This window comes from Halichondria panicea, chromosome 12 (assembly GCF_963675165.1).
Source record: "Halichondria panicea chromosome 12, odHalPani1.1, whole genome shotgun sequence".
NCBI classification, from domain to species: Eukaryota; Metazoa; Porifera; class Demospongiae; order Suberitida; family Halichondriidae; genus Halichondria; species Halichondria panicea.
The window spans coordinates 3,151,241-3,163,886 of NC_087388.1; the positions used below are offsets into that span (position 1 = coordinate 3,151,241).

Sequence of the window (12,646 nt, forward strand, 5' to 3'; positions counted from 1 at the left end):
TGAACTTTTCAAATAATTGTACCTGTACTCAATGTATAAAAATATGTACAATATCTTACGTTGTTGCACTGTGCATGTGATACACTAATTTATATAATGTACATTGTGCCTTCTGACAGGTAGTGGAAAAAACCACAAAGATGCTGCCTCTGTGAGAGTTAGTCATCCCATTCCTGCCGCATGTGGTGTCTACTACTTTGAAGTGAAAATTATCAGCAAAGGAAGAGATGGGTACGTACACGTGTTTATAGCTCATTCTTGTTGCAATAGTGCATTCTCGTTGAACACTGCCAGCCAAGTATCTTTATTCCGCACGAAAACATAGCACTCACGTACATGTAATTAGACGTATAGCCTAACCCTAGTAATACGTACGTGAGACTTACAGTATACGCATGAAATAAACTTCTTGGAATCATTACCCGAGGCCGTGCCGCGGCCAGTGGGTATATCATTTGGTTTGTTTGTTTGCTTGTCTGTTGTAATTTGTGAGTCTGCTCACCTGGATGCCATAGCACTGCGTTTACAGCATGGATAGTCTTCACACAACAAGTTATTAGTTTTAACAATGGCTGATTTCAATGTTAAAACTTCGTTGTCTATAAAAGCAAGCAAAAGCGACTTGTACATTGGCCTCTAGTTTCTACATGCGTCTTTTTCTCGAGGTACGTATTTACAGCTAAAGTGATCCTGTACCAGGAACGATGAATTTTATTGCTCATGTTACTTGCTACATGACAATTGTATATACTTAGCTAGCCTCGATCCCAGGCCGATCCGTCTCCAATTGAACGCTACGTCGCCTCCTCGGCCTGGTATTGATTGTATCTGGGCGTGACCGGAAACTGGTAAGTATCAAGAGGAATGCAATGTACTGTAAAATCTTCAGTTCATCACAGTTGGCTAAAAATACAGTGATATAATGACACTAGAAATTAATACTGTTATCTGTAGAGTGTACTGCTGTGTGCGTCCATAATAAATGCAGATGTTTAGAAGCGAAGATCTCAAACAAGAGCTTCCAGAAAGACTTAATAAATACTGCGTTGGATATGCCTGCTAAGCCTTCAAGTGGCATAACAAAGATTGTGTGTTCACAGTACATTAAGAGACAGTAGAATCCTGACGTCACTGGTCAGGATAGCAACCAGAAGTGTTGAAAGAGCCATTCCACGTCAGTAGTTTTAGTGCAGGTACTTCTATAAGATCGGCCCCTTGGGAAAGACACGAGTGGCACTGGGGCATCCTCTTTCAATGAGTTCGCACCCATCAGCTAGGAGGAGTACGACGGGGGTTGGAGAAGAGAGGTTCGATTTTGCTCCTGTATACAAATTAGTATGAACTTAAATTCATCATTCCACTATACATTTTGTAACTCACAGTGATGGTCCACACAAAACTAGCCTCAATCCCATGCCGCACTTCCTTGAAGGCCGGTGAAGAAGGCTAACACAACACCAGTGCCGTAATGTCATATCTTGATCCAGATACCAAGGATTGGGCTATAGGCTATAGTGTACAATTTCCAATGATGAAAGAGTATTATTGATTTATATCGCTCACCTTGACAATACATCCCAGGCCTAGCCACTTGTGGACACCCCTGAGCATAGTAATACAAGAGATCGATGGCCAGAGTCTAAGGATACTCTCTACCAGTGTATCTGGCAATCAATGGTCTAATCAAGTGCTTATATTAAATTGTGTAGTCAATCAAAGGTAGCCGTCCAACTGATAGCAGAAACTTAAGAACCTAGACCGTCTGTTCTTTCACAAGAGTGATGCTCCTTCTTCCTTCGCACAAGACAGCTCACACTCTAGCTAAGCCTATATCTCTGACAAACTAAACTTGCAAAAGAATAGACCTATGGCACGGAGTTCTTAGTGATTTAACGGTTGATTTAACGGAGTAAGTATGCTTCCACACACTATTAGTGTTTCTGTTCGCTCCACCTTGCTCAGGTATTCGCTCGTTTTGAGCGAATACCTGAGCAACCACAGCACATGCCCAGATACACGCCCAGATACCAGGCCGAGGAGGCGACCTAGCGTTCAATTGGAGACGGATCGGCCTGGGATCGAGGCTAATACTTAGCCAGCTTTTCCATGCTTCATACATACATGTGCTACTTTTTATGGACAGTAAACAGCCGAGGGCTATAGCACTTCAGTGCTCTAGTTGTGCCCCGAGGCGTAGCTGCACAAGGGATACTGTAATTAAGCTGACTGTGTGTATGTGTGAAAACTAACAGCTTCTATAGGCTTCTAGCCACGTTCTCTTGATTCGTGGATTAGCAAACTAAAGCTTCTTTCTTGAGTGACTAGTTTGACGGCTGTTGCAGTCTTTTCAGAATCTTTCGTAGCATCATCTGTTCGCCCAAACTTTCTATTCGAGTTAGCCTTGCACTACAGCGCTAGCTTTTTGTTAGCTACAAGAGTCTGTTAAAACAGCTAGCTATAGTAGCCATTTCTGAACTAGACACACCCTTTAATTATTCCTGTCGATGTAATGCGTATACGCGCTCATCCAGAGAATCAGGCATAATCAACTTACTATTTTCTTGAGGTCCTGGTACACCGGTAAGCCACAAAACAAATGATACCAGATTCCCTCTCCTATAATGACTGTGTGGAATTCAATTCTGTCACAACAATAGATGCATGCATGTAGACAAGTCTGGTAACAATAGATACATGTACACATGTCTTTTCTTCTCAGTTATAGATAGATATTATATACACTTGCTTCTTTATATACTATACTGTCTGTGCTGCTATACTTCTGTCTGTGCTTAAATTCTCTCTTACTCTGTGCCTTTGACATAGGTGCTCCCACTGTTTGGCTACAGGCCATATTAAATAACATGCAGTTGCTTCCGTATCGTTGAAGATTATTCAAGCCATCAGATAGACTTCTGTTTCCCTCTCCTATAATGACTATGTGGAATTCAATTCTGTCAACAATTGCAATCAGCAATAATAACGTAATAAAATAATTTTACTTCTTCAGATAGTTTTTGAGCGAAAGCAAAACAACGGCGAGAGGCATTAGCACAGCGCAGCTTGCACCACTGGTTTTGTTTCAGTTTCCCGCAAACTACATGTATATGTACATGTACTTATGATGTACATGTAGTGTTTGCTTGCCAACCAGCTAGCTAGCAAACTAGGGAGTCAACTCTCATCACAGGGACATCCAGTTACTCGTACATGTACGTACCAGTACAGTACTTACAGTGTGGTTATAATTATCATTACCTCTTGTTCATGCACTCCTTGTTGACCTATGTACATGTACTGTAACTACGTACTGTATTCAACTGTATTCAGTTGTTTTTGGTGTATTCATTTTGTTGGTGTATTTAAACTTAACCTGCAGGTACATTGGTATTGGTTTGTCATCATCTGGAGTGAATCTCAACAGACTACCAGGATGGGAGAAGAACTCGTACGGTTATCATGCTGACGATGGCTGTGTATTTAGCTCCACTGGAACAGGCCAAAAGTATGGTCCCACTTTTAGTACTGGAGATGTAGTTGGCTGTGGGTTCAACCTTGTTGATCATTCGATTTTCTTCACTAAAAACGGGATTACTCTAGGAACAGCATTCACTGATGTGTCGGTAGGTGCTAGCTGTCATAATAATTATTTTGTAATGTGCAAATAGGCTTTACGTGTACCATAGTCACCAAATTTACCTCCACCCCTACTTTTGAGTGAAAGTTCCTGCATAGGCTAATTTGCCTCGAGAATACGCCCACCTGCATTTGTCAGTGAGCAAGTTGTCAAGAAAAGGTTTAGCCGTTTATTGTGTACGCTGGTTAGCTCTGAATATAGCTAGATATATACCCTATTTTAAAGTATAAGAGTCAAGGACAATCTTCTCTGAATCTCTGTTAAAGCATAGATAGTAGAGAAAGGGGATTGGAACGGGATCACGTGAGCTTATATATATGCTTGCAAGGTAATGCCTCTGGACAGTGCGTTCAGCAACCAATAGATACCTTGAGGTGTGATTTTACTGGTTTTGAGGTCAAGAGAAGCTCTCGAAAAGAAGCAAATGAGAGGACACTAGGTAAGTAAATAATATAAATGTCTGAATAGCCCTAAAATTTGTCTTGAGGTATGGCTAGGTACAAAATGAAACATTATTACTAGCTAAAAGTCATGTTCACTCTTGGTAGCAGGTAGCACACAATATTTGAAGATTTTACAACACTTAGCTTCTCCTTTTTATATGTGGGGTAAGAACTGACATATGAATTGCACTATTGTGATCACAGTAGTAGCTAGTACATGATGGTATTTTATTGCTTCAGCTATATATTGGTATCATACTTCTTGAGTTATTGGCCAATTTCACTATAATTATTATAGCCATCTTTGCGAACTAAGCTTTGAGACTCAGCAATATTAAAGATCAATGTCCATATTATTGCTTCCAATCCATGAAAATCACTATTCATGCTCTGATTTTGTCACCGCAGTGTCGATGTGTGGCAGGAACTTGGACTGAGAAATCATCATACTTCTTGAGTTATTGGCCAATTTGTTGATTTCCACTAGCCATTTTTACAGGGGAGCTTCTCCATAGCTGAGTTTATATTTAAGACTCGGCAATATTAAAGATCAATGTCCATATTATTGCCATTAGATTTTGAAAATCACTATTCATGCATGCTCTGATTTTGTCACCGAAGTGTACATGTAGACGTGTGGCAAGAACTTGAACTGAGAAATCACTGGAAGAACATTGATGTATAATTATGTTTAGACTATGCTAAAAGTTTTACCTTTTATTGATTAGCATAAACTGCCATTAATGAATAAAATGTTTGTTGCAAGCTCAGCACTCTAAGCTGCATCCATGGTCGCGGTTTAATAGTGAAATAGTGCTGTTTGTCTGCGTTTCCAATCCCCTTCTACTATCTATTGTTAAATACTTTGATAGTGACAAGGAACAACCTTCTGATGCAGAATCTTGACTCTTTATACCTATATAGCTACTTTACCCATGCATTAATTACCATTGTTGTGATGTTGATATGTATTAATATTTCAAGAGCTGGCATGCAGGCTTCAGACGCAGACAGAAAAAAGAATAGTTTCTGGGGCTTAATTTCGAGGCAAACACCTGGGTGGGATTAATTTCGAGACAAAACTACTATTTTCGAAATTAATCCCATCCCACCTATAGCTGCTTTGTAGCATGCAATTAGGGTGGGCGTAATCTCGGGCGTAATCTCGGTAGACTATTTGTTGCCTTTTGACCTCTGAGATCAAGGAATAGCAGTGCCAATATAATATGGCATGTACATGTACGTTGGCACTGTGGTCAACTCTGTATATGGCGGGACATGTGTCATAAGTCACATGGCAATGGATTGTGTGGTATACAATGTTTGCGTTAGGTTTTTGACCTTTAACCTTTCCTACAGTGTAGCTATGGTGCCTGTGGTAGATCTACTGTTGTGCTCTCTAGCAAGCTCACATCACTTTCTAGTAATCTACAATATTGTAAACTGTTATGGAAGACGGCAACTAACCTGAGTTAACCCCTCTAGACTGCTCTCCACAGTAGCCTACATGTATGTACAGCACTAGGTTTGATGGTGAATTTCAAGCTATTGAGCCGGGATCCCACGGGGATCGCTGATCCATAAGTTAGTACCATCCTTTCACTACATGATAGCTAAGTATATGACCGTGGGATCGCTGCTGTTTTGACTTGCTTGAAGATCCGCACTTTTCATGCACATCCTTGTCTAAATCTTTGCGGCTAAACCTGGATTGTTAATTACTGAGGCGCACGTGATGTGTGTCCTATACCTCCTCTGTATATGGCATACAGATGACCTTAAGGTGAAATTTCCCACCCAAAAGGGGAGGGGTTTCACTAGAGTGTTGAGGTGGCTGGATGCATGGGTTACGAATGGGGAAAAGTGGGCCAAAATTGAGCGCTTGTAGAATTCTGCACATGAATCGGGCAAGGTAGCAGAGAGACATTCGCATGTAATTGGTTAGAAGATGCTGAACTACATGTAGCTAGATTGATGCGTTATGGATAAAAATGTTTCTAATTGGCTTGCAACTTCACATTGTGTTTTACAGCGATTTCCCAATCTTGTAACACCTTCCAGCAAAGAGCAAACACAATGTAGATCTACATGTAGTTAGTTATTCCTTAATAGTAGGTCAAGACATAATTTCATACCAATTGTACATTCTCGTACATAAAATTACTCATTCATCCCAAATACGGTAATACGCTCACACTCGCCCAATAACACACATACATGTACATGTACATGCATGCATAATAAACTCTCTACAATATCTACAATCAACCTGTGCCATCCGTTTTCAGGTCTGATATCCTTCCCTGCAAGAGTTATATAACTGGTTATAAAATGAAAGCACTTAGTGCTGATGCGTCAGTAGAAAGCTGCACACGAAGCTGATACTACCAGGTGCAGTGGCCATGAGGAATTACCGTTCTTACGCGTTACATAAGTGTAGGGATGGGCGGAATCGTTTTAAGAAAAGTAAAGCCTGAAATCATGCATGCATGCGCCTCGTGAAACTCTGAAAAATACATGTGATCAGGGTTGCAGTTGGTGACAATTTGAGCGGGATCTCACGATGATCCTTGACTTGTGCACGGGAAAAGACGTCGTTTTAATGTATCGTATAGTTACTGCTCTCAATACTTTTTGCTTCTTTCCCTTACATAACGTAAATGCATTTGAATTTGACAACACAGGTGGTTAATCCGGTATTTTGGGGGAATGTTTTTGAATGATTTTGTGCATATCAGCTAGTTTCGTTGACTTACATGTATTATGTTAATGATCATTAACTACAATGTACCCTAATTGCAGGCCAACCTCAACCTGTACCCCATGGTAGGACTGCAAACCCCTGGAGAGATTATAGAGGGAAACTTTGGAGAAACATCATTTATGTTTGACTTCGAAGGGTTACTGGCTGTGAGTACATTACTTTAAGTTCTCCTCATTCCAGGGTCAAAAGGTCATTAATTAAAACACCACGTGGCGACTCGCACCCTTGGGTTTATATACACTACCACTAGCTTGATCCTCTTTAGAAATCGGTTGAGCTATCGCGCCCCAAACAAACCAGCTTGAGGGAAGATATCCAGGATTTATGCAACCTTTGACCTTTAATTTACTGCATTCTTTAAAACCACAATATACGGAAATTAGCTTTCTGTGGCTATAGGGCATAAATGTTGATGTACTGCATGGTTTACTTTCCAAGCAGGTAAATAAAATAGAAACCAGAAGAGTTATAGAAAAAAAAGCAACACAGCTTTATGAACCCTTCCATTAAAGGATCACTTCAGCTGCAAACATGTAGATCTACCTCGAAAAAAGGTCACGTGTTAGCTAGCCAATGTGCTAGTTCAAGCTTCTTATATCAAATCTGCCACTACAAGTGTTGCAAGCGTGCGATTGCTAATGCCTCTCGCCATGTTTTTGCTTTCGCTCAAAAGTATTAGAGTGATATAGAAGAGGTAAATAATTTGCAATGTGCTTTGATTGTTTCACAAGAAGGGGGTCCACAGTTAATAGTGCATACTGATCGTCTTAAATGGCCTGTAGCCAAACAGTGGGAGCAAACCTTTGTCAAAGGCATAGTCAGTAGTCTGTGAGATAAGTATTAAAGACAGAATTCAATCACAGAAAGTAGTATCTATAACAAGCAGTCTAAAAAGAGTTTAATCACAGAATTCAATCACAGAAAGTAGTATCTATATATTACTAGAACACTAAAGTGCAAACTCTCGGCTGGTGACATGATTATAAAGAAACCAGAAGAGTGATAGTGCATGTAGTGATCATGTATGACTTAATTGTCTAGCACAGCAACTCAAAACTCAAAACTAAACCAGACTGGATCGAGGCATGCTGAAACATTTGAGAACAGGTATGTAGTACAGTGGATTGTGCAGTACACTTGCAACAGAGAATTGCCAAACAGCAAAACCACAATCAGATAATGAATATCATTACCAGTTTTCTTTTCCAAGTGTACTTGTGAGAAAGAAAGATATTGTTTCTATTATTTTATGTGTCTATATTGTTGCACTACTCATAAGTAACTATTACAGCGCTAGCTAGCTATCAGTACGCTAACTAGATGGCAAAAAATTTACCACAAAAATCGTGTGGTCATTACCGATTTTAGTCGTCAAATATTAGACAAAGAAAGACTCTAACAAGAACTAAACAGTGACCTAGCTACCAGCAGTTTATGATATTCCTGAGAGCGGCTCGAAGAGTTCTTGGTCCTATCTATCTACAAACTGAAGAAAAATGCCATGGTTTACTAGCTAATCGGCTATTTTTCCATATTTTCGACTTCTACACGAGCTAACTCGATGACTGCATGTGTTCAAGAAATTGTTTCGAGCCGCCCTGCCCCTTTCCTCCTTTAAATAGAACATGCATTATCTAACGTATAAAATGACGACTAGTGTATACAGTCAAGACAAGCTTGATTTACTACTGATAATTACTGCGTGGGCGAACACTGCATCGTAACCTTAACTTGGCACTTTATTAGAAAGCATAGAGTCAACTGAAATGACAACCAATTTTTTTCAGCAGACACTCATTGCACCTCTCTAGGCATGCCCCCCCCCCATCAAACAAAATAACGTAATTTACATGTACAGTCAGTCAAGAAATGTATTTCATGCAAATACATGTATCATTGGGGCGAGCAAAGCGAGCCTCTTAGTTAGTCATGAACGTGGTTCGGGTGGTGTATGTGTGTATGTATGTATGTAGTGGGCCGGCATACAATATTTGCTTTTGTGACTCGTGATCCTTTAACAATTTCTACGTGAGTCAATAACTTTAGCTCAATAAAGATAATTATGAATAGCGACAAAACTAGCGATAAGGAGGAGCGGGAGCGACAGGCAAGATCCGCAGAAACAGCTAAAAAGAGGGAATGGAGGCTTGCTAGACCCAGAGAAAGATACAGGGCACACAGAAGCAGCAGGAAGTGAAGGTAACTGACTCAAACGGTTCTGCAGGTGTTTGCCTAACATAAATAAATTTTGTGTAGAAAGGTGCACAAGCCAGCAGAAAGTGGCCAAACATTATTAAATCTTCATTACACTTACAGAGACTCCAGAGGCCACACAGGCACGCTTGAAGCAACACATGCAGGCAGAGGCATACAGAGTGAATCCCTATATGCCTCTATTCGAACTATCTGCTGTTCAATCCAAGATGCTGTTTATATCTGCAGTCATGCCAATAATGTCCATCTATCGATTACCACTTGGACAATATGAATACGCAGGCCATGTCATCAACCTGCCACAAGATGTGGTGTCATTTGCACAATATCTTTTAGTAGAGTTGGATGCGTCGCTCGCCCCATGGTGCTTGTGTAACCCTAGTAATAATAATTATAAGTATCCACTCCTGTAGGTATCTATGACTGAGACTACATGACTGAACCTTTTTGGGCTTTAGGTTTAACATTCCTCCCAGACTGTAATGATGAAATTCATATCTGGTGGTTTTGCTGTTTGGCAATTTTCTGTTGCAAGTGCACTGCAATCCACTGTAGTACTGGTGGCCGATAGGGGTCACCCGCCTCCGCTTGCCGCTAACACTATTACCGCGAGCGGTAAAGGGTCGCCGCTCCATTTAGCCACGAGCGGTAAATGATTAACCGCCTTCTTTTACCGCCCGCGGCGAGGTCCAAAAGTGTTTGGTAAAGGCATGTGTTTCTAATAAGAGCATGCCTACGCTATTCTAATAAGAGCGCATAGGGATTTCATCTGTATAGGCCCTGGAGTACTATGGCATAGTACTCTAGGGCTTACAAATGAAATCCCTGAGCATAGTCTATGCTTTGTGAAGGTCCTCTGGAATGTGTAGCTCTCCACACATGCTGCAAACACAAGGTGTGCTCTTATTAGAATTTCGTGATATCTTGCGATTGTTACCACTGGCGGCGAGGTTGTGGTGATTCATGAAGGCGGCCACTCATTTATCGCTCGCAGATAAGTGAGGCGGTCGCTCTTTACCTCTCGTGGTATTTTCGGGTCGGTAAAGGAGTCAACACTCATTTACCGTTCGCGGGTAGAGAAGGCGCCAACCCTTTACCACGCGCGGCATAGGAGGGCGGCAAGCGGAGGCGGGTGACCATCATTACAGATAAAAATTATATGCACTATGGATTAGGATCACAGCAAAGAAGCCTGGAGTCTCAGAGAAGTATGGCTCCAGGTCGAGTATAGGATCCCAGAGTCAGCTAACATAGCTAAGCAGCAGGAGCTATAATTCTAGCTTTCTACTTTAGTGACCCTGTTCCATTGTTCCTGGCACAGGCTCACTTCAGTTACAAATAACGCGTGTACCAAGTTTTGTTCAAGCTACAATTTGCTCGCTTCTATTAGACAGCAAACCTTTAACACCGAAAGCTGCCACTATTAAAAGTAACTTGTTGTGTGGAGGCTACCCATGCTGTAAACGCAGTGCTAGAGCATCCAGGTAAGCAGACCCAGTCATAGCTTTTGCTCGCTACCCGAGGCGCGCGTGGGCGGCCATGGGTATAGTAGTCGGTTGGTTTGTTACCCAAGGTGCGTGGGCGGCCACGGGTATAGTAGTCTGTTGGTGTGTTTGTTTGTCACGAGTATATCTACTCACCTGGATGCCATAGCACTGCGTTTACAGCATGGATAGCCTTCACACAGTAATAATTATCTTGGTTTAAATAGTGGCAGATTTTGATGTTAAAGCTTCTTTGTCGAGCAAAAGCTAAGAAGCTTGAACAAGCTTGTGACTGGGTCTGCTTACCTGGATGTTCTATCACTGCCTCCACAACAAGTTAGTACTTTGATAGTGGCAGCTTTCGGTGTTAAAGGCTTTGTCGTCTAATAAAAGCGAGCATAATGTAGTTTGAACAGAACTCGTGAACTTTGCACATGAGTTATTTACTATGGGGTGCCGTTTGTGTCAAAACTATTTTTTTGCAGGATATCATTATGTATATCCAGTGTGGATATAATATATATATGCATGCTAAAAAACATATAACAATAGCAAATACACACTTTTCTTTTAGTATGCATTTCTTTGCAAGTAGATCGACACAGCTAAAACTTGCTTTACCAAAAAATGTGAGCTTGTATGCTTGCAGCTTACTTGCACGAGAACGGTTTGTGATGCTAGCTACGCAGTTGGGCAAAAATATAAGTGACACACGTACCATACATGTAAGTACAAGCTGATATTCAATGTACGTAACCAAACAATGTCTTAGAGGTTATTTAGCAAGAAATATTCCCTTGTTTATCTTTAAGAGTGCATTTAAAAGCAGAGAGTATTGACTGTGACGGACGTACAGTGTTGGTGTACGTCTGTCACAACGTTTCCGCCAAAACCGATGGGAGTGGCTTCAAAGTTAATACCTATACTATAAATCAACCAAACTCTCTAATTTCTGTGGTGGACGTACAAGAACATTAAATCGTATAAACATACACCGGGAATCGAAAAGTACGTACCAGCTGAAAAAAAAATTCCGCTGATTCCTTTAATGATCCAACAAACTAATTTTAAATGGAAAGGTATACATATTGAAAAACTACATGCATTCAGCTTCGAAATGATATATTTTTTATTGACGTACTAAGATTTTTAAATTCTGACCTAATGGCTCACTTTACACGGAATTGCCCATATAATTTTTATACTGTACATGTAACAGCACAATAAGTATTGAATACACTCATTAATTCCTGTTTTTTAGGGGATTCAGCAACAGGTCAAGCAGAAAATAATGTGTCACCCTGTCTTTGAAAGTCCAGGAGGATGGCAGGGCAGCGTTCACAAGGTGGTACTCAGCTACCTGGTTCACCATGGTTACAGTCAGACGGCACAAGTATTTGCCTCCTGCACTGGACAAGGTTTAGGTGAAAGTACTGCCTCCATTATGAACAGACAAAGTGAGTGGACTGTACATGATCTTACAAGCACCTTACTCAGATCAAGTTGTCAGCTACTGTGCTGATAATAAAATGTAAAAAACAGTCTAGAGCTTGCTAGTGGTCTGGTAGAACGGACCTCTTCCCTCATTATAATTATTACACAATGATTACATGTACATACTGATTATGCCTCGGTGCGCATGCGCAAGCGAGGTATACGGTAGTGTGTTTGTGTGTCTGTGTGTCTGTGTGTGTGTCTGTGTAGACTGCTACAGCTGCTCAAGGATGAATCAAGTGCAAGTACGAGTTTCTATAGGCTTCTAGTCATGTTTACTTGGATTTTAATTCGTGGATTTGCAAAATAATGCTTCGTTCTCGAGTTATGCCTAGTTTTGCTTACTTGGAATGCCATTGCAGCCTTTTCAGAAGAGCATCTAGCTAAACTTGTTTACCGAGTGTTACTACTCTACTTAGTAGTTAGCTCTGCACTAGAACGCTAGCTATTGGTAGCTGCAAGAGTGAGGAAGAGAGCTGCAAGGCTCTGTTGATGGCAGCCATTAATTTTAGACTTGAACTTTTGGCATCGATCGTTTTTTGCGCATGCAACAGAACCAAAACAAACGCAGACAACTGCACGAACGGAACAGAAGCTTTTAATTTGGCTT

At 40.9% G+C, this 12,646-nt stretch overlaps 1 protein-coding gene and 1 long non-coding RNA gene across 4 annotated transcripts in view; both read left to right on the forward strand.

Annotated features, from left to right (window-relative positions):
* LOC135344944 (ran-binding protein 10-like) overlaps positions 1–12,646 on the forward strand; it is a 28,382-nt gene that overhangs the window by 945 nt on the left and 14,791 nt on the right. For all 3 annotated transcript variants that reach the window (XM_064542236.1, XM_064542235.1, XM_064542238.1), the window contains exons 2-5: positions 120–231; positions 3,380–3,623; positions 6,883–6,990; positions 11,804–11,999. In XM_064542236.1, the coding sequence (XP_064398306.1) occupies positions 120–231; positions 3,380–3,623; positions 6,883–6,990; positions 11,804–11,999 (660 nt within the window). The remainder of the gene's footprint in view (positions 1–119; positions 232–3,379; positions 3,624–6,882; positions 6,991–11,803; positions 12,000–12,646) is intronic.
* Positions 3,630–4,815, forward strand: LOC135344955 (uncharacterized). Its single transcript, XR_010397588.1, has 2 exons — positions 3,630–4,076; positions 4,489–4,815. It is a non-coding gene; the product is annotated as an uncharacterized LOC135344955 (long non-coding RNA).